At 46.7% G+C, this 22,344-nt stretch overlaps 3 protein-coding genes and 1 long non-coding RNA gene across 5 annotated transcripts; all 4 read right to left on the bottom strand.

Annotated features, from left to right (window-relative positions):
* Positions 1 to 179: 179 nt before the first annotated feature.
* LOC120664624 (mitogen-activated protein kinase 7-like) lies at positions 180 to 5,250 on the bottom strand. Of its 2 annotated transcripts, none has more exons than XM_039943901.1 (10): positions 5,088 to 5,250; positions 3,487 to 3,895; positions 2,744 to 2,871; positions 2,535 to 2,594; positions 2,264 to 2,413; positions 2,027 to 2,182; positions 1,712 to 1,923; positions 1,502 to 1,594; positions 1,154 to 1,236; positions 180 to 1,051 (listed from the first exon to the last, which is right to left on the bottom strand). In XM_039943901.1, the coding sequence occupies exons 1-10, from the start codon at positions 5,136 to 5,138 to the stop codon at positions 618 to 620; spliced, it is 1,776 nt and encodes a 591-aa protein (XP_039799835.1). In that variant the 5' UTR covers positions 5,139 to 5,250; the 3' UTR covers positions 180 to 617. The 2 variants fall into 2 exon arrangements, with proteins under 2 accessions (XP_039799835.1, XP_039799836.1); XM_039943902.1 differs by having other exon boundaries at positions 3,487 to 3,952; positions 5,088 to 5,232.
* Positions 4,048 to 5,081, bottom strand: LOC120664625. Its single transcript, XR_005670971.1, has 2 exons — positions 4,243 to 5,081; positions 4,048 to 4,155 (listed from the first exon to the last, which is right to left on the bottom strand). It is a non-coding gene; the product is annotated as an uncharacterized LOC120664625 (long non-coding RNA).
* Positions 5,251 to 15,232: 9,982 nt separating the features above from the next.
* Positions 15,233 to 17,813, bottom strand: LOC120664622. The gene is made up of 2 exons (XM_039943900.1): positions 17,528 to 17,813; positions 15,233 to 15,568 (listed from the first exon to the last, which is right to left on the bottom strand). Exon 1 carries the CDS (start codon positions 17,705 to 17,707, stop codon positions 17,537 to 17,539), a length of 171 nt encoding a protein of 56 aa, XP_039799834.1. The 5' UTR covers positions 17,708 to 17,813; the 3' UTR covers positions 15,233 to 15,568; positions 17,528 to 17,536.
* Positions 17,814 to 20,097: 2,284 nt separating this feature from the next.
* LOC120664619 (eukaryotic translation initiation factor 3 subunit D-like) lies at positions 20,098 to 22,201 on the bottom strand. The gene has a single exon (XM_039943897.1). The coding sequence runs from the start codon at positions 22,083 to 22,085 to the stop codon at positions 20,337 to 20,339; it is 1,749 nt and encodes a 582-aa protein (XP_039799831.1). The 5' UTR covers positions 22,086 to 22,201; the 3' UTR covers positions 20,098 to 20,336.
* Positions 22,202 to 22,344: the final 143 nt, after the last annotated feature.

Below are 22,344 nucleotides of genomic sequence, written 5' to 3'. Positions count from 1 at the left end.
TTATCAAACATGCTCCTATTCCAGTAATTTCATTGAGTGTAAATCAGTTTAAATCTCACTTTATGTTAGTCTTATGTTAGTCTGCTGTCTTCTTTTCTCCAAAATTCTTGCCTCGTTTCATCTAAAATTTTTGCGCCAAAGAGGCCATTTGAGGGACTCAGACATACGTACAAGCCGAATGGAAAATTGTGGAACCTATAAACATAATGATATGATTCAAATGTGCAGAACTGGAAGCAGAACGTTCAAAATGGTTAAATACAAAATTAAGCGTTGCACTGTACACATATCCACAATTTTTGGCCACCCCTTTTTTAAAGACGGGTAATTCTCCCCTTCCTTCGAAAGGGGCTGTGAGAATTTTCAACCCCGCCCTCCTCTTCACTCTTTGCGGCATCAGGAAGATCACAACATTGGCGCGAGATCACCGGCCCATCGCTCACCAAACAAGAGCAACGAAAGTTGGCGCTCGCCATTTTCCCAGCCTGAAAATCCTTCCCGGACGCCTGCATCGTTGATCGGGTATGCACCTCCAGTCCGTGCTCCGAACTTCCAAGTGGGGGGAAGGGGCAGTGGAGCTGCGCTCCGGTTCCCATCTTATTATCAGGGGCACTGCTCTAGTACAAGCTCGTGACTCCATAGTGAAGAACGCCGGCCTTGCTGTACCCACCAGCGACCGCCGTGAAGCCATTAAAGGAAGCAACGTTGTGCAGCATGCTCCTTTGGGGGGCGGCCCTTTCTGTTAGATCAGCTTTGGGTACACCCCTCGAGACATAGTACGGCGACGGCCACATGTCCCGGGCCATCTCAGGTGCTACCTTGGCTTCCGTGGCATGCTGCCCTGGCCTATACTGCATCCGGTCTTTTTCAAGCTCTAGCTGATGCTCCTGCCTGTCTGAGCTGCCCGACTTCAGGTGGTAGCAGTAGACCGATGAGTTGTTGGTTGCTGGAGGTACAGCTGGGTTCCTAGCCACCCGTCGCATGATGTGTTGATCGACAGCACTTACATTCTCGAATGGTAATACTGGGCCAACAACTCTTCCTGGTCTAGCTGAAAGATTGGCAGAATTAAACATGTCAGAAAAATGGGAACTCAGGAGGAACAGAAAAACAGAGTGCTGGGTAGCGACAAATAGCAAATAGAAACAGTTACCTGTTGGAATCCTTTGAGGAACCTGGGACGTTGCAGCCGGACCTTCCTTTGCAGGAATTGGAGTAGAGTGAACGGTTGTAGTCCTGCAAGCAGCCAATCAAGGTCAGCAGTCAAGTTTGAGCAAAATTTCTGAATTTTTTGACACCCCAGGCCAACCCATCATCTAATAGGGTTTAAGGTTTTTCTGGGATAAGATGTTCAAGAATTGTAATGAAAACACCGTTCTATATTTAGTTGACAGAAAACCCCTTAAGTAACTACTGCATTACCCAGTTTAACCAATTTCAAGACAACCAATACATGGCAGCACAAATTATAAAGAAAATGGAAAAGAACAATTTAAGTTACCTTGGGAGAGAAACATGCTTCCTGTCGACTGTGGCATTCCTCCCTCCATTTTCTTCTAAGCTAGCAAACTGCTTCCGGAAATTGTCAACAGCACTGCATAATAAAGAGAAAATCAAGAAACATCTAAGGATGTATGTTATGAAATATTACCACATTCAAACATAATAACAAGAGGGAAAAGAAACTAATGATACAGTCAAGGTAAACAACCTGGGATATAGAAAGCTTGTTTTTTCAGAGCCATTCTTGTAATCCTTTAGAAGTTGAGGGTGGTATTCCAGTATCTCCTGGAATATAAGTTCCTTGACGTCCTCTTTAGTAAACTTTCTCCGTTCAAACTCAAATTCCATTTTCGAAATTGGCTGGCAGGATGGTTCCCTCTCCACTTTTGCAATGCCTTTGAAATAGGGATCAGCCAATGCCTGCTCATGCATACACAGAATTATTTTGGTTAGAATTCTGTGAAGTTACACAAATAACAGCAGCGCAACACATAAAATCGATGTTCCATGACGACAAACCTACCTCTTCAGCTGTTGGTCGATCCTTAGGATCAAATGCTAGAAGCCTTTGCAAGAGCTTGAGCGCCGAAGGATCTGCATTGGGGAACTTCTCTGAAAAGGGTATTGGCTGTTTCTTCCTCATACTGCTAAGGTACCTCCTTGCTTTCTCATTTCGGATCTGTAGTCAAAGGGAAAAAACATTTTAGACTTTGCAATTATTTATCCTACCATGTCAACATTTCCATAAATAATAAATCACCTGTGAAGTAGTATCTGCTGATGGTGTGCCCAAGAGATCAGTCATCAAATCCAATTGGTGAACCACATTTTTACCAGGGAATAAAGGCTTTCCAGTCAAAATCTCCGCAAAAATGCAACCAATGCTCCACATATCAATAGCTGGTGAATACTGCACAAGAGAACCAACTTAATGCCATCAGAATAGTACAGGGACATGAAACTAAACATGAAGGAAATGAAAACCCAGCTGATAAGACTTAACAAAACCACAGCATGAGGAAATTGGGTACCTTAGTAAAGAAAGACCCGCACAGCTCAGGAGCTCTGTACCATCTAGTAGCAACATAGTCCTGCAAGTCATTTTAGTGCAGACAGTGAGACTTACGTTTGAAGCAGGACTCTTTGGTGTCGAACACACTACATCAGCCTTGCCATAAAGAGTTTCGATACAAATGTTGTATTGTGAATCAACTATAGTAGAACTCTAGAAATATCATACCGTCCAGAAGACTGTGGTAGGAGAATCATTAAATGCAACCCTTGCTAATCCGAAATCACATATCTTGAGTTTGCAGTTAGCATTTGCTAGTATATTTTTTGGCTTTAAATCACGATGATAGACATTAGCTGCAGCAAAATAGACATGTGATCAGAGCATAGCTCAAAGTCACTCTGCAGCAGATATAAAGTAAATGCTTATGGCAGATTATAAGTGAAATAAGCATAGATTTTTCAACTTTACAGAATTTAAATAAGGATTTACACGAAAGTAACCAGTACATCTGAAAGTATGTGCATGAAAATTATTGCAAAGAAATAAAGGCAGAACTAATTGATCGACTCAGACAATGCAAAACTAATTCTCTAAGGTAAATTTTGAATCAAGAGATATTCATGTATATTGCCATCTAAGCACAGAGAATGTCAAAGACATTCAAATTTTCAACACAACGGAAGGAATACTACGTAATCAGAACCTGAAAGCTAATTTCAAAAAGCAAGGAATGATCCAGAATACAGTGCACACATGAAAGTAGTGGGATAGGTTGAGAAATAACTCTAAAGAACGGGAAGTATAGAATAAGTCATTGTCATTCATTAGCTAAAAGTTGAATTCGTGCGCAAAGGCTAGTCACAAATGTTGATACTCCTAATAGAAAACAGAAACGCAGCACCATCACACTATGAATGCTAGTTAGAAGTGCTTTCAGTGTAATATGAGGGATCTTTAAAGGAGTATACCAGTATGAATATATTTCAATGCACGCAGCATCTGATAGAGAAAGAACTGATGGTGTTCCTTTGTTAAGTCATCATTAGCCTTAATAACTTGGTGAAGGTCGGTATCCATAAGCTCAAAAACAACATAAATATCTCTGAAGTCCCTCCTTGATGGAGGTAACATTACATGTTTGATCTCAACAATATCAGGATGCCTTAGAAGCCGGAGGAGCTTGATCTCTCGGAGGATCCTAGCGGCATCGGACAGATGCTCAAAGATATTCTGTATTTTCTTGATTGCTACCTTCTCACCAGTTTGTTGGTCAATAGCTGAGCAAACAACCCCGTAGCTTCCTTTGCCAATTATTTCCTGAATTTTGTATCTGTTGGCGTCACCATATTCACTGAAGAAATCCATCTCTGGTGAATTCTGGAAGTTTCATAGTGGAAAACATTAGCATTGAGGACACAGTAAACGTTCTTTTCTCTGAAAAGTATATCAAAGTCAACTATTAAGAATTTAAGCGATGACATATTACTTGGAAATTAGGAAGAAATTCATACTTTTTTTATGTATTAAACAGCTGAACCAGCAAACCAAACAATCAGCACAGCAAAATAAGCAGAGGTGAAATCCCCAAGAGGAACATACAAACCGACTCTTCCAGAGATAGCAAGAGACAACTACTCCTGATATGCACCAAGAGAAGCTTTCTGGTTACTAAATAAACCAATGGAATAGTAAACTAGTGAAGTCTTAGCCTAGTTTGTACTCACCCACACCAAACCTGCAAACCGCAAAGGCAAAAACTGCCGGCAAGTAATCCAAGCAACTCAAACGCAAAAGCTCTGCAGTATCTACCCCCTCTGACCCAGCCAAGACTGACCTTTGCCACCGGCCAAAGAACTCGTGATCTCTCAAACCCTTATCAAGGCTAATAATCACCTCTGAACTGGCATTGAGCTTAAAATATATAGACGGTAAATATGCCTCCCCAGTGGGCAAAGGAATATTTATGCTTGCCTAAGCCATCTCTGACCCACAAAGGGAAAGAAAATAGCCGACCCGGATTAGGATAAACATACAAGGTCACCGAATCCAATACCCGCGTTTACCAAGACTCCTCGACCACCCGTGTTGCGTGGTAAACAAGAATTACCGCGCCCTCTTTACGATAGCGCGGAAAAAGCCAGATTTTGGGGGATTGGAAACCTTAACTGAAGAGAGAGCGGATTTCCTGCGGGTGCAGTACCAAGGAGCATTCTGAGGAATACTATAGCTCGAATAATTCGGATAAGACGGGATCTCCTAAGAAGGCAAGAAATCACTGTGGTAAATCCCATTATCCCAGGAAGCATATTCTCACGCGCAGGAAGCAAACTAGTAGTCAGGATCAGAGCCGCAAGAAATCCAAATCCCCCCAAATCCAGCAGCTCCGGCCGTGCCAAAATCCGGAGAAGACAGAGGGCCACGTCCTTATCCAGTCATCCCACACGAGCACCGCTGCTCGGGGCACCACGCCCCGTTGCCTCCCTTAATCCCCACGGGACTCTTCGTATCCATGGCACCAAGAAGGCAGAGAAAAGAAGTGATTTTTCACTCTGGAACCGAGCTCCCCCACCTTCTTCCTCTGCTCCGCCTGCGCCAGCGCACCCGCATTTGCCTCCGGCATCGTCAGGCCGCAGCCGGAGAGAAGTGAGCCCTTGCCGCTCCAATCCGCAGCGAAAACGCAGGCAAGGACGGGGATGAGGAGGAGGTGGAAGTGGACGAGGGAGGAGCAGCGGCGTCCCCTTGGTTATATGCGCGCGGTGCAGGGGGGTGGGTGCCAAACAGACAAGCCGAGGGAGGTGTGGCCTCCTCCTCGGGTGGACGGTCCTACCCCTCCGGGGACAGCTGAGCGGCGGTGGTGGGCTGGTGGCCGCGTCGTTGTTGGGTGGAAGCGGTAGGGGTAGTTTCGGTATCCGTGCTGTTGCCGTGCTGGGCATGACGTGCAGCCTACGTGGGGCTGGCGTTGACGTGGCTTGACTTGCTGGGTTTAACCCGCTAGTGGATAATTCTTACTTTTCCACGTGTATGGAAAATGCACCGTATCTTCAACGCCAAAAGAGAATATCTTAAAAATCTATAACCCTGGACGAACAATATAGTAAGGCAAAAAAAAAAAGAGGGATAAAAAAAGCAAAGCTCTCACATGAGAGAAAAAAAAACACTTATCAGGAACTATGGACCACATAGATGTCGGAATATAACATTTTTTAAAAAAACTTTATTAGTAATAATAAAGGTTTAGCCTCAGTAAACAAGCCGATACGCACAAAAGGAGACTTGAGACCAAATTATATGAGCAGCAAATGAATTTTGTGTTAAACTTTGTCAGGCCCTTGGGACCAATGATGGGACATTACCGATGGGCAATGGAATCCTGACAGTCCTCCTGACGTCACGCGCTCGACGGCGGCCACCCTGCCTGCCTCCTCCGTTTCCTGTTTCCACCACGGCCCGGCGGGGCCCCTAGCTGCACGCACGCGCCAAGGCCAAGCCCTCCCGCGCTCCCGTCCACACACAGCGCGCGGCAGGGTATCCCCTCCCGCGCGTCGGCGTCAAAGAATTATTTGGACGCGAGCGCCCAGCTACAGGCCAGAGGCAGGGACAGAGGGCGACCCGCGCGGATCCTCTGTGCCCGTCACCGCTCCTCCTTTTCCTACCGGCGAGCGGCGGCGGCGGTCATTCACCGGTCACCCGTCCCAATGCAGACAAAGTTACAGACGGGAGGAGGGGGAGCGCCGGCGCTCCGCCGTCGCTGTGCTTTTCATGGTCTCGCTGCCGTTGCGTTGCGCGCCGGGACAAGCGCGCGTGGGTCTCGTGAGCGCCGGATCCTACCGCGAGCGGCGGGGTTTGCGTGGGCCAGGGGGTCTCGCTTGTCCCGGCTCGGGACGCGCGCCCGCGGTCGACGTCGCTGGGCAGTGGAGATCGGTGGGTGGGTGCGCCGGTGCGGATCCATGGCCAAGCACGTGCTGCAAAAACGAGGCGCTTGAGTGCGTCACTCGGTGCGTGTGCGGTGCGGCCACACTACTAGCTACCACTGCTAGCTGCTTCCACGTACGGTACGGATTTACAGCGGCCCGATCGAGCGGTTTCATCAGATACTGTATGTGACATCCAGACCGGTTAGACCATAGTTGAAGTACCATATTTGAAGTATGGTAGCTCAAGAATAATTCTACATGGAAAGTTAAGAGTGAGATGAGCTAATTTAAATAGTTAACTCTAAAAAGTATTGTAATTTTAGGTTAATCTTTTTACATGAAGCAATAACGAAAGCGTAAACAGGTTGCAGTGTAGGGGATCACATCCACCGGCACCACGCACGGTGACACCGAGCGACGGGGGGCCGACGGTGACCGCGCGCGCGCGCGTCGGCACATGCGGGAAATCCATGGGAATCTCGACCGCCATGTGCGCGCCGTGGCGCCGCTCGCTCGTACCCGTCCGTCGTCCGTACTGCGTCCTCGGGCGGAAGGTTCGGGCGCCAGCCACGCCCACACTGGCCGCCGCGCCGTTCCTTTCCTTCCCGATCGATCTGCCGCCGCTCAGGGGGGAGTGGGATGGACCATGGATCCATCACCCATGGTCCATGGGTGGATGGGTGGCGCTGATCGAGCCGGGGAAATTTCTCCGTCGCGGCTGGGCTGGTGCGCTGGCACTGGCACTGGCACTGGCACTGGCACTGGCTGCTCGCTCGAGCACTCCCATGATCCCATCCATTTCACGCGCGTGCCGCGCGCGACGGAGCTGAGCTGAGCTGAGCTCAGGGACAAACAGCAACGTGCATGCGTGTTCCATGCCGCCTGATTTCTTTTCATTTTTAACAAGGTGCGGCCTTATTATAATTTTTAGGCACTCAAGCAGCAACGACTGACAAAGGCGGATCCGGGGCCCGGCAGGATCTCGTTTGCTCGCGCCTCAACGTCTCAGCTCGAGGACGACGACGTGCTGATGGAGGAAAGGTTACTGGCTGTAGCGAGGAGGCGTGTTTTTTAATGGCGCCACGTCGGTCGGGGGTGACTTGGATGATCGAGTACGTCTGGGCCCGGGTTATATGCTCTCGTTGACCCCGTGATCCTTCGTTGGCGTGTGGAGCTACACGCACATCTCGCCATCCGGGAACTGTTCATCGAAGCAAACGCAATCGGAACTTGTCTTGTTAATCATTCACTTCGCCTTTTCCCTTGTACGTTTTCAAACAATTTGGTTCACACATACACACACTATTGCTAGTTCCAACAGAGAAATAGTATGATCACTCATGACGCGGAAATGATGTTTTTGCCGGCACGCTTATTGGATCTCAGCTCGGTCGCTGCCACCGACAGCCCACCTCCTCATTCTTCGGCTTTTGGCCGTCTTGCGTGTTCTGACCCCAAACAGTCTAAACTACGGGGGGACACACACATCCGCAAAAACTAGAAGACCCCACAGCTCGGTCTCAATTTCCTATGCGTGCAAACATAATGTGTCCATCGGTTAATCCCTCAAAATATTCTGAACATACGCATCAAGGTGCTAATGGTTTAGGATCCAAACCAAAACCACACCAAACTATTTTTATTAAATATATTCACATAAACCACTCCAAACCAACCCATACTAGGTAAAAACCAAACCAAACCACACCATATGAGCCTGCTAGAAGGTTAGACATATATGTGAGTCTCATATCAAGAGCCGGACCCTGGAAATAAAATCTCGCATTCACACTACAAAAATTTATCGAAATTAATTGAAATTTTTGGAGATGATTCAGTATGACTAGCCGCTACTCTCTGCAAAGCAGTGTGGCTAAAACTACATGTGGACCCCACGTCAAGAGTCGGACCCCGGAAATAAAACCTCGTGTTCACACTATAAAATTTTATCGAAATCGACTGAAATTTTTTTGAGACGACTCAGTATAACTGATAGCTACTCTGTGCAAAATAGTGTAGCTAGACCTACTCGCAGACCCTACGTTAAGAGAGCAGTCACTCGGTGTTATTAATGACTAAAACCAAAGCAAACCGTTTCTCTTGTGAAACCAAACCAAACCGAATTGATTGTTAGAGAAACCATATCCCACCAAATTGAAGTGGACCCAATACAAAATCCAAACCACCACAACCGGTTTTAACACAAACCATTAGCAGGTTTGCATACAGTGATGGATGTAGACCAACTAATGTACTGCAGCCAGGAGCTCTCTCTGACTCCCTCTACTCCCTCAATCCTCAAATATAAGGTGTTCTGAAAATTTTAGGATAAATTATGGCTATGTAGAAAATATTCTCCTATCCTTAATTATTAAGTACTAGCCTATCAACCCGTGCTCCCCCACAGGCTAATTAGAGTTATTTTAAAAATAAATCATACAACTAATAACTATAATTATCTATCTCACGCCCTCCCATCTATTGAATATTCAAACACATACTATAAAATATATATTTATCATAATATAGTTGCAATAGATTTTATTTTGCACCACCCCTCCATGTGTGTTTGATATAATATATTAAATTAAACTATTTATTTATGAATTAGTGTTCTTATTTTTTTCGTGGTACATGAATACACAATGACACTTATCGTGGGTAGTATTTTTATATACATCATAATAAAATAATGATAGAAATAGTAATTTAGAATTTTTTATTGATATACTTTAATATTTTATTATAATTATATAATTTATATTCAGATTTAGTGGTTACTTTAACTTTTAATAATGACATCTTACTATACTAATTGGAGGCTCCTTTGAAGCCTCCACGTGAAAACACCTAGGATCATAAGTTGACACTCTAGAAAAATAGAGAAGTCCTAAAAATTCTCACAAAAATTAGAAATATCTGGGCTGTTTTGCATTATTGTTTAATAGCATAGGTGGGTAATTTACACGAAGATTAGGGGGTTACTTTGGATTTTTTTTATAATGGCAGATGTGGATAATTTAGATGCATGTTTAGGGGGTTACTTTAGTCTATTTTTATAATGATAGAGGTGGGTAATTTATTATAAAAATAACAGATCCAATGACTATTATGATTAGAGTAGTCAGATGGATGGCCATATGTTTCTAATTTTTGTGAGAATTTCTAGGACTTCACTATTTTTCTAGTGTGTCCACCTATGATCCTATGTGGCTTCACATGGAGGCTTCAAAGAAACCTCCAATTAGTAATAATAAGATTGTGACTCAATTTGAGTAACTAAATATGTGATAATTAAAGTAGCATTTCCTTTCCCATGCACCCTCTCTACATGGCTGCATGCATGTCCTTCTGTTGGTAAAAGTCTGAAAACGATGTAGAATTAAAATATTGGGTTCACTCTCAACCCAAAATGTTTTATATTTAAGGATGGAGGGAGAGGGAGTATATGTGATAAAAAAGAAAGACAAAAAAACTTGGTCTCCTCGATCTTATGACCACTCACCAAACCTCACCGAGAGTGAAGAAAACTAAAACTAGGTAAAATTTAAGCACGCATGCAGCAACAACCCTAGCTACTATACCCAGAATGAATAAAGCAAGATCGCATTTTGTTCCTTAAACGGGCATGTGAAGCATACAATAATCTAAGTTATCCCGTCCACACGCAGCCCAAGCCCAGAGAGCGAGACTCACCACCGGCTCCTGCAACCCGCGAGGCAAAACTACCGGGAGGAAAAAAAACGATTTCAGAATCCGATGCAGGCGTGCTTAAACTATTCCCAACACGCTAAGCGCTTGCTTAAACAAGAGAGCATGGCTTGTGTCATGTGTGTGCCATACCAAAAAAAAAAAACACTAGCCGAATCAGAGGAGAGGCCAGCGGCGGTCAGTTGGGGCATCGGGCTCGAGCTACAGCGCCGACGGAACGCGCCACCTACTGTCTGCGCCACTCCACTCAGCTCCACCAGCAGCTAGCGGCAGGGGACGGCGAGGCCTGTCGCTAACGAGATCGTACCACCGCTGCAGAAGATGATGGTACTTGGGCTGGATCCCAGGGCACATTCATTAGCGAAGCTGTGTCCCCGAGACCCTAAAGAAACATTTTCTGGACCACACATATGCCCTGTTTGGATAATTGGTTAGTAGTTAGAGTTAGAGTTAGTTTCTAGCTCTAGACTAACTCTCAACTAATTCTAACCCAAGTGGTGTTTGGATGGGTTAGAGTTAGATTAAAGACACTTTTCCAATCATTTGGCTGGATCTGGTGTGGCCAGCTCTTGTGTGTCCTCCTGCCACTCACAAGTGTCACAAATAAATATCTCCACAAATGAAGCAAGGAAAATATGATAAAATTAATTTGTCCATACAAATGAGATGTCTCACTTAAACATACAAGTCCTCAATTATGGCAAAAAAAAGCAAGAAAAATATGATAAAATTAATTTGTCCATACAAATGAGATGTCTCACTTAAACATACAAGCCCTCAATTATGGCAAAAAAACTACACTCCATAAAACAAAGCATGAGCTAACTCATCACGGAACTCATTCATGTTTGTATCTTCAACAAGAGGTTCATCTTCTGGCCATCCGGATGCAGAAGAACTAGGCATTGGCATATAATTTTCATCCGCATCACAGGCATGAAATTCCCTATCTACAATTCTGCTCTCTCGAATGAAATTATGAAGAGCCATACAAGCAACAATAATTCTAGCTTGCTTGTCCTCTGGAAAGCTTGGCATGTTTAACAGCATTCTAAATTTCATCTTCAACACTCCAAAAGACCGCTCTATCACATTTCTAACTTTGGCATGTGCATGGTTGAAAGTTTCTTTCATACTTTCCGGCGGTGGGGCGTCATGCCATTGCTCGGTATGGTACCTTGTACATCATTATGGTGAAAGGTAGCCCGTCCTGTTTGGATATCCCGCATCAACCACATAATACTTCCGTACATATTATGAAAGACAGTCATATAATGAATACTCTCATGTGCAATTAGATAAAAGTAATTGCGGAACAGTTCAAGTAACAAACCTGATGGTGGATGTGGAAATTTGTGAGCATAAGTAGTCACAGCATCTTTGAATACTCTCATGTCATGTGCTGAACCAGGCCATCCCGACAACACAAAGGTAAATCTCATGTCGAAATCACGCAGGCCGCTGCCGCTTGACCCTGACGCCGGTGCGCGGGTGCCTCGACGACGGCAGTTGGGTGCCGCGGTAGCCGAGTTCGCGCGCTGCCTCAGGCCACCGCCGTTTCCTCCTCCGCGACCGGCTCCCGCCGAGGAGCTGCCGCCAAAGAGGTTCTGCCGTGCGGAGGGTGCCGTCGGAGTCGTCCATCCATCTCCTGCTCCGGCACGGGGTGCACGATAAGGAGGGAGTTCGGAGCTCCTGCCGCGGCCAGGGGGGAGCTCGACGTCGTCGCCCTGGAGGAAGGCTCCGTACTGTCGAAGACTCGGGAACTCGTCTGCTGCGGCCGCTTGCGAGTTGAGGTCGAAGCCGCCGCGGGCAGGGGGACCGTGACCAGGGCCGCTCGCCGGCGGCTGCTGGCTCCAGGCGGCGCTGACGAAGGAGTCCTGCGAGGCCCAGTCGTTACCGTTGCCGTCGAAGCCATCCCCGTCGAAGCCATCCCCGTCCATTGTGGAGCTTGGAGACGGGGGGGGGCATTCCTGGACAGGCGTTGGCGTCGGTCGGGGGGCGCTTGGCCGGGGAGGCCGCGCCGGGGAGCCGGTCGGAGAGGGGCCGCGCCGAGGAGCCGCTCGGAGGGAGGCCGCGCCGGGGAGCAGCTTGGAGTGGGGCCGCGCCAGGGAGCAGGGAGCAGCTTGTAGGGGGGCCGCGTCGGGGAGCAGGGAGCAGCTCGGAGGGGGGCAGCGCTGGGGAGGGCGAGCGCAGGACGGAGGGCGAGCGGCGGCGCCGGATTCGCCGCCAGGCGCCTTGGTCGCCAGGGGGTCGGGAACGGAGCGGGTGCGCTGGGTCGGGAGGGGAAGGGGGTTGCCACAGCCAGATCCAGATTGGAAAAAAAACACATGGGCCTCACCACTCTAACCCAAATAAGCACCCCTTAGGGGGATAGTTTTTTGGGGAGGGTTAGATGCATCTAACCCACTCTAACCCACCCTGTTTGGCTATTTTTGGGTTAGATGGCTCCAATCTAACCCAATCTAACTATAACACATGGATCCAAACAAACAGGGCCAAAGATTATTACTATTTTTTTTTGCTGAGTGATGTGTCACACACAGACGCAGGAATCAAAGATTACGAGTACACCGAGCATATTCCATCAGGGTTCACCTTACCGACGGTAAAGCGATTTCCGCCAACTAGCGGTATCGGTAAACCGGCGGTAAATCGCCGGAAACCGCTAGAAACCGCTCGAAATGACAATTCAAATTCAAAAAACCGGTCACCGTTGTTTACCGACCGGTAATCGATGTTTACCGACCGGTAACCGTCAGTTTTAACCGGTAAACACCGTATGACTTTGGAAAATTAAAAATTTTGGTAGCATTTCACCGTATTTTTTTTAATATCATTACTGATGGTATATATCAAACAATTATATAACATTTACACATACATAGAATAGAAGTTCATATCCATAAAAATAGAAATTCACATCCATAGTCCATATAGATCATCACAACAATAGTCCATGCAAATCATCACAACCATAGTCCATACAAGTCATCACAATCATAGTCCATACAAATCATCACAACCGTAGTCCTTACAAACCATCAACGTTAATATACATAATACATAGTAGTTCACACGATACATACCACATGGAGTTTATTCTTCAGTCTCATCCTGTTGATATGAGCTATTGCCATAGGCTCCATAGGCCCCATATGCGCCATAGGCACCATATGTCGCATATCCTTGAGCCTGCGTATTGAACGTGATGAAAGTTTGATGAAACAATAAAAATAATACAAACTAGTTGCTAAACCGCCATTTACCTGCACATTGTAAGCATCTTGCATGTTGGTGCTTGTATAGCCAACATAGGGGGGTGGCAAATAGGGTACTCGATGTGATGGATATGCATATAGTTGGTCATATGGATAGTGTGGATAAGTATAGTCTGTGTTCATTGAGCTAGAGCTATCATCATCCTGGGGCCTCAGCTCAGGGTGAAAGGGGTGAAAGGGGAGGGGAAAATGACTCTAGCGCTGTCACGAGATCGATGGGGTGTCGGTGGGGTGGTAAATACGCTTTTGGGTTAACGGGTTAACGGGTTCCGAAAGTTTTTTTATTTTTTTGAGTGCCCAAACAGTCAAATATTTGAACATGTTCTATATTAGAATGATGTATGTCATCTCTACTTTCTTACCATATTTTTTTCTTTTTTTATTTCAAATTTTTTTGAAAATTTTAAATTTCGGCGAAATTTTTTAAAATTTACCGCCGGTATGAATTACCGCCTAGTAGCGGTATCGGGAAAATTTGGCAGTAACCGCCGGTTACCGACCGCTAAGGTGAACCCTGACGAGGACCCACCCCACCCCACCCGCCACTTCCAGCCCAACTCCCTCCCTCCGCTGCTGCTGCTCTCCGAGAGCGAGAGGGATCGGAGCGGAGGGAACAGCAGGAGCCACACGGCTCGATCAGCGGGTCGTGGTGCCTTTTCTCCGATGGCACCTCCCCTGTCCGTCCCCTTCCTCCGCGGCCTTCAGCGCAAGCCGTCCGTGTCCGTCCACAAGCACCACAACTCCCCGTCGCCGTCCGGGCTCTGAGCGAGACAGTGCCCGTTCCGTTTGCGCTGCGCCTGCCATGGTCTCCGCCAGCTTAACCGTGTCTGAGTATCTTGGCCCCACCGCTGGTTGTCAGTTCTACGACCAGGGCGCCTGCAGCAGCTTCGGATGCACGGTACCAGTTGAGGCTGCCGGAATCCGGCCGTGCCGTGCGTGTCATGTCGAGCTCGGAGAGAGAACATGTATCGGGCAGACCCGCCACGTACAGCGGCCGGAGAGCACAGACATGGACGGACGGACGATCCCGGCCTTGAAGACGCAGGTGGTGCGACGGCACGCTGATGTTGAACCGCGACGAGGATTCGCATTGTGCGCGCGCATTATTTTGACGACGGAGACGGGACGATGATAGTTGCCACGAGTAGAGCGTCGCGCGCTGCGGCGATGATTGCATTTATCTCAGCTTCTGTTGGAATCCTTCGCAACCATCGCCAACGAGACGAATCCGTATGCGGCTATGCGCCATGGAGACCGAAGAAGAAACGGCTCCAGGCGAGACGGAAGATGCAAATTGTAATGCAAGGCTGACTGGGCCTGGGCGGACGCCACCGTCCACCAGCCCGGTACGAACAGTAGTAAGCTAGTGAGTGGTTGGGCCACTGGGAGATATTTAGTGGGCCGCAAGCTGGGCTGACCGGTCTCCTGTTACTAGCAGCTGGCAGCAAAATTTCGTCGAGTGGGTCTGACGAGGTGGACGACGGCACACGGATGCTCACAGAAGAAAAAAAAACAATTTCGTTAAGTGGTCTGAGTGTCTGACGAGGTGTACGAGTCACAACAGAAATCGGAGTAGGAAGCGAGGCAGTCTAAAATGACTCTGTTCGGTTAGCTGAAGCTGATTAATTTTGAAAAACACTATTAACTGGCTAGTGCTAATTTTGATACAACAAAAAAGCACTGCTAATTGACTGGCTTTCAGATTCGCCTTCTCAACTGATTCCGGAGGAAACGTTTTTCGTGTTTCACAATATTACAATAAACTAGAAAAAACAAAACCAAAAACAGTTTCCCTCAAAAAAAACGAGATGTTCCTTTAAGGGGGCCTTACATTCAAATCTGTAAACAATGTTAAATCTCATACAAGATTTCGACCCCTTTCTTTTCAAACAGGCTCCAACCAATTAACAAGATAACACGATCGGTGGCCCACATACCAAGTCAGTAAACTGGATCAAACTTAAGTATCATCAGAAGCTGGATTCTTTTGGTTCAACAATTCATTTGCCTCTTATTACATTACAAATGGAGCATAGAGTGCAGATATTCAGATTAAATAAAAGGGGGGAAAAAGGAGGGGAACTATTTTTTCCTTCAGACAGGCATAGTAGAACTGGCCACGGCATAGGCGATTCTGGCAACTCCACCTGCAAAGGAGTGTAAGCGTCAAACACTTTGATTTAAAAATTTGAACAGTATAAATCCGAAATGCACAAGGTGCTAGGAAGAGTCTGAACAAGTGAGCAGTGTCAAACAGCAAGCACACACAATGTTTAGTAAGGTTTTTAGCAGTGATAGGCATTAGTGATCCTTGCAGGTTTAAAATAACAAATAGAAGGAAATTTATGGAATTTCAATAATTTCAGACAAAATGTTCATTGTCACCACAGGAAAATTTTTCTACAGTGCTGGCGATTTTTTAGTACCATGGACCAATCCATTGTCATCCTGATACTGTGAACATCTCGATCCTCCATGACCTAAACAATAAATGCCCATTCATTTAAAAGCTCATGATAAGTCAGTACTTCATCCTGAAATGCAAGTCATTTTGCTTTGTCCTAAGTCAAAGTAGTCTAAGTTTGACCAAATTTATAGAGAAGAATATCAGGATCTAACACATCAAATAAGTAAATTATGAAAATATATTTCATAATGGATCTAATTATTCTCATCTGGTATTCAAAATATTATTACTCTTTTCCATAAACTTGGTCAAACTTAGAACAGTTTGACTTAGGACAAACCAAAATGCCTTACATTTTAGGACAGAGGGAGTAGTTTTTTTGACTAGATGTTCACCCACAAGCTACCAGCAAATTAGGCCATAGGTCAGATAGGCTGTTTGTTTTCATGGCCACGATTCCCCTTTTTTTTGCCAGAAGACAGTTTTCATTTGCCAAATTTGAGAATGCTATCATATGAGAAAAAATAGTCAACCAAGAATTACTAGAATATCAATACATTTAAAAATATATTACATGACCTCTATTCACAGGCAGGGAATTTGATTGGGCGTGAACAGATACATGTGCAATATATGTAAAAGCAATATCCAATGACCCTTCAGGGTTGTGGTTTTACACTTGCATACCAAGCTAATTAAGTTAAAGATTATCAGATGTCTTGCTTCAAACAAAACGTGAACAGTATGACTAAATTTACCCTGAATTTGTTGTCATTTATCACTCCGTGCTTGGTGCTTCAAGTTTAGATAAAATGCCAAGCAAACGCTTTCTCAATAAGAAGCTACAAGACAAATGGATTGGATTCTACCCCTCTTTGCATCACCACAGTTAATCTGTCAATACTAACAGGCCAATTGAGAATAGGTAATTGCTACTAACACCCCTCTTTGGATTCTACCCCTCTTTGCTTCAAGTTTCACGAGGAACAAAAGAGGATCCTGAAGGTTCTGGCATCAGTAACCACATCATCACAAAAGGTATATGGCAACAGTAACCACATACTAGACTGTGGAATCAGTAACCACGTCATCACACTTGGTTATGGCATCTTGATGGTAGTGGACATCAGGATTACAACTTCAATAATTTGCACTAATGCATCGAGAAACAATACACTAGTCAGACGTCTTATTGGCTGTTAAAAGTAGAACATGTGAGAACTACAGCAGTCAAAGGAAGGTTCAAAGCAACAGAATAGATTGCAAAAAGGTATACTACACATATTTCTCAGAACAAAAAAATTGGAAATGGTGATTATCTCATTGGCTGCTGCAATCTGAAGTAAAATGCAATTTGCTACCGTAGAGGATACGTCAACTGAACCCTATTATTCTCCTGCCCAACATTTCCCCTAAGACAGCACCCTTTTTCTCCTCGTGTCAGTTTTCCCCAAATCGCACACAAGTTTCACCAGGATCGAAAAGCCTCCTAATTCCAAGCATCACTAGAACAGATCGTAAATACCATTGCGTGGCATCCACTAGTGGCAGTGACATCGCACACAAGCATCAACAACGAATGAGATCTAAAACCGCACAAGAACCACTCCCAGAGAGCGATGCAGATCTACCCCATCGTGGGAACTAGAGACAGATCAGGCAGGGGAAAAGTTGACGGTGCAAGGCCTCGGCGTCTCACCTGGCCTCATCAGTGCTTCTTGTGCTCCTGGACGAACTTGGAGTTCTTGAGGTCCTCCTCGGTGAAGTTGGCCGTCATCTTGGTGATGAGGAATCCGGTGATGGCGAATCCGGTGAGGAAGGGCCAGTTGCGCTTCCACTCCCGGCGGAAGAACACCGGCCACGGGTCGAACGTCTTCATCTCCGCCTGCGGCTCCTCGCGATCTCACTTCCTCCGCCTCCGGCTTCTCCTGGGAATGGATGGGGGCGAATGGAATCGTGGCGTCTCCTCGAAGCGGCGACCTGCTAGGGTTAGTTATGGCCTGCCGCTGCGGGCTCCTCGGTGGGTCGCGGTGGCGCGGTGGGAGGCAAGTGGGCTTAGTCCTGTGGGCTGGAATGAAACGTGGGCCTTACTATCGGACTTTTTAGGTGCTGCCAGGATGCCAGGAATCATAAGAGGCCCTAGTAATAAGATTTCAGATCGTTGTTGGCGTTTTTTTTCTATTTTTCTATTTTTTAAAAACATTTTTTTACAGAAATATATTTTTTGTTTCACAATTTACAGTTCTATACCTTTATCTGCGGGGCGGCCGGCCCCCTGCCGCCCTCTGCCGGGCGGTAGGGATCTATATGTAATTAAAATTTAAGTTTTATCGCATAGAGGCCCTACCGCCCGGTGGAGGGGCGGCAGGCTCCCCCCAGTATAAAAGCTGAGGTCCCCCCACACCTGCATTTGCAGCAAACAACACCCATAAAGGGAAAAAAGGAGAGACGTGGTGTGAGGGAGGGAGTTGCAACAGCGAAGTCCCGCCGGATTCCGCACTTGTGATCTGCAGGTAAGTTACGTATGAATCCATTAATATTGTAAAGCAATTTAATTTAATTAATGCTATAGTATTAAAATTTCATTTCAGTATTAAAATTTCAGTTTATTACAGACTTGTTTCTAAATTAATTATAAATTAAAATAGAATTAAGTTTTGGATAGTGAAATATAGTATTAAACTTGTTTCTAAATATTGCAGCATAAGACAATGGCTTTCGCTGTTGCAACTCCCTCCCTCACCCCACATCTCCCATTTTTCCCTCTATGGATGTTGTTTACTGCAAATGCAGGTGGGGGACCTCAGCTTTTATATTGGGGGGAGCCTGCCGCCCCCTTGCCGGGCGGTCGGCCTGCCTGCCGCCCCTCCACCGGGCGGTAGGGTCCTCCATGCGATAAAACTTAAATTTTAATTATATATAAGTCCCTACTGCCCGGCAGGGGGGCGGCAGGGGTATAAAACTGTAAATTATGAAATCAAAAATATATTTCTGTAAAAAACGTTTTTAAAAAATATAAAAATGTGCAATGCTGCACGCCTGCACTAACAGTTACTCCGCCTACCAATTGTTTTCCTTGTTATGAATGAGATATGAGACATCTTTTGGTGTCTTCTTTAAAAAAAACAGTTACTCCGCAGTATTTGAAGTCACGAAAATCGCTGTATATCAAGTTATCAACTGATTATGATGACCGGCTAAAAGCGCAACCGTGGTTAACTGGCGACCGAAGGAAGAGACGGACTGCTGCGACCGACTCCTCAAAGCAGACATCAGCATGTAGCACCTAGAGAAGTCTGGCGATTCATGACGCGCCACAGTGCCAGCCAAGGCTTGCAATCTTTTGATGAATTTGCCTTTGCTTTCCTGCTCAAAACTCCACAAGAAAACACAACAAAAATTCACAGAAGATTGCCGGTTCGAACAATAGAGAGATAAAGCCGACAAATGCAACAGCCAACAGGTTAAGTTATGAGTTATGACTTCGATTGCAATTTATAAGGTTATAGTAGATGTTCCAGGGCAAATACAATTCGGCACTAACAGTTCAAGAACACACTGCAGATTCCACAGCACTCGGAACTTTGGCACTCAAAGCACTTCGTTCTCCAAAATAGCCTGCTAAACCTGTATCATCTCATGTTCCTGCAAGTTCCTTGGCCAATAAAATTTCACATCTGATATCTTTTACTCAAGTTCCCTGGTCAACTCATCTTCCCAAACAAAAAACATGGTATCCTAGTAGTAGTACTATGAAGAATCTACAACAGCTTAGCTATTCTAGACATGATATCTCGAGGCTGAAAAGAGCGAACTCCTAATATTCGACAAACAAGATTCAACATGTGAAATGCAAGACTGGGATATGTAATATGCAATATGAAACTAAACTTGTAGCCTGGAAACAACCTGAGGAACTTAAAACCTGTTGCAATGGAGAAACTCACATTGTCTCATCTATGTAACAATGTCTATGCCTCTATGGTATGCTAAATTGTTGCGAAATCCCTATATTCACAGCTAAAAATGATTCTTACCCACAGCTCTCTTCAATTTATAGCATTTCAACTAGAAAGCACCACCAGCAACATAACCACACATCTCAAGCACATACCAATAGCGTTCAAGTGCAACAGTTAATTAATTGCAAGATACTACCAAAATGCTGAACATTATGAAGCACGATAAGAAGTTTCAATGGTGCATCAGTTCACAAGGGTCAGTTGTCAGCTCAACATGCAGATATCAGGTAGACCATGGCTCAAACACTGACAAACGGCAGCACAAACAATTAAATTACCAGCATAGTCACTCAATTTCAACTGATAGGTGCTAACAAAACTTACATGCCTAAGCATGTAAAATGAGAGTAACAGTATCCTCAATGACCAAAACGAGACAAAGTATCAATAACCGGAAGTTCAACTCATCAAGGTATCCATCAAAACAGATAATTAGCCAAAAGAAAGACCTATCTTGCAAGGAAACAGGGAAACATTCTATGCCCTTCAAGCAGCAGTAGCCTCTGCACCCTTGTCACCCTCACCACCGTTAGCAACCAATGCACCGTTGGCCTCTGCCTCAGCAGCTGCATCCATTTCTTGTGCAGTGGCATCAACATCAGCAAGCGGGCGAACCTGCTCCTCCTCTGGAAGTGGCTCTTCAACATAATCGTTCTCGAACGCATCAGAGGGCACCTCATAGATCCTAACCTGTGGCTTTGCTGGATCTTTCACAAACACATACTTGCCCTCTTCAAACCTCATGCAAATGTCCACAATTGACTTGACGATTCCCCACATGTTAGCAGTATTGAGATTGATCTGTGCAGCAAAATCCCTTGGCTTGTACCCCATTACAGTGAGTACAGAATGGTTGTAGTGATCACGTGGATGCACCCGTGAAACATAGCCCAACTTCATCATGTCAGCACCAGAAAGCAAAGCCTGGGCAGTCCAGCGAGCAAGTTTGTTCGCATTGTTCTTGAGCTCTGTAGCAAGGACAGCACCACGCTGGGTCTCAAGCTTCTGCCTCCAGTCAACACCTGTAATCTTAGGATCAAACTCATTGAGAGCATTGAGAGTAAGGAACTGACGACCACCACTTGGATCAGCATTGACAGCATGCACCTCACAACGAGCAACAAGGCTGATCTCATCATCCAGCTTCCAGCGGCGATAGCGGTAGCCAACAGATGCTGCCTCCTCACCCTCAGAAGCAAACGGGTTAGGCTCATCAAAGGTAACCTTCTCACCTTCACGGTGCAACACCTGCTGTGAGAAGTTCTGGTTGATGTAGGTGGCCTCAACAGCGAGTGAGTGCGCTGAGTTGATGTCCTCCTTGTTCTCAGGGAGCTGCTCCTGTGCAGTCTCATTGACTGTGAGCAGGTCAAGCTGGGAACCATCACGCTTGTCAAAGAAGAGCTTGTTGCCCACGCGCTGGACGACAATGTCCCATGATTGGATGCTGCGGGGCGTGCACATGAGCGCGGCGAGGATGGCATCAGTGGCGAACACCGTGGCTTTGTCCTCCTCGGCGAGGCGGCGGATGACAGGATCGTCGGTGGTGGTGACCTTGAAGAAGTTGCGGGACTTGAACCGCTCGAGACGGCGCGGGGCCTTGGGGTTGACGCGGTCATAGGCGCGGTCGTAGAACTCGACAGCGCCGCAGAGGAGGAGGTCCTCGGGCTGGTCGGCGACGGAGAAGGAGAGCTTGGTGAAGTTGGCGAAGGGGATCTGCTCACGCATGGTCCAGTCGGGCTGGATGTCGACGGAGGGCTTGGCCGACGACGAGGACTGGTTGCCCCGGAAGCCAGGGTGGTGGTGTGAGCGGTTGTTCTGGAAGTGGCGGTCCCGGCGGGCGCGCTCCTTCTCGGCCAAGCGGCGGCGCGCCTCCACCTCCTCGTCCTGGCGCTGCGGGAGCTGCGGGCGCTGGTTGAAGCGCCACTTGGGGCCGAACCGCGGCTGGCGCGGCGGCGGCTTGGCGTCGACGAGGCGGAAAGAGGAGTCCTCGGCCCCGGCGACGAGCGAGTCGTCGGCGGAGGTGAAGTCGAAGACGGAGTCGCGGGAAGCCGCGGCGAAGGCGGCGGGGCCAGCGGGGTTGCGCGTCCAGTCGGCGATGCGTCCCAGCTTGTCAGAGCGGGAGAAGGGCGCGAAGGGGACGGAGGCGCCGCCGCCCAGGGACTGCGGAATCGCAGGCACGTCAGGAGGGCCCCAGCCGTCGGGGTGGGAAGGGACGACGCCCACGTCGAAGCCCATGGTTGCGGCGGCGATGGTGAATTAGATCTGGAGGTTAGAGGTGGCGGCGGCGGGGTGAGGGGTTAGGGAGGAGGAAGTGCCGAAGAGGCTTTAGGGTTTGCGGGAAAAAAATTTCTGATATATTTGATGCAGGCATGCAGCGCTACGGCCTTATGGCAGGCCTAATATGGCCCACAAACAAGAGTCAGGTTCGAGGGTCCACGTGATGTCATCCTATGCACTTACCGTTATACGACGTTGCCAAAAATTTTTTTGAAAG

This window comes from Panicum virgatum, chromosome 3N (assembly GCF_016808335.1).
Source record: "Panicum virgatum strain AP13 chromosome 3N, P.virgatum_v5, whole genome shotgun sequence".
Classification (NCBI taxonomy): Eukaryota; Viridiplantae; Streptophyta; class Magnoliopsida; order Poales; family Poaceae; genus Panicum; species Panicum virgatum.
Note: the sequence above shows the minus strand (reverse complement) of the source record. Positions and strands in the feature narration are given on the sequence as shown.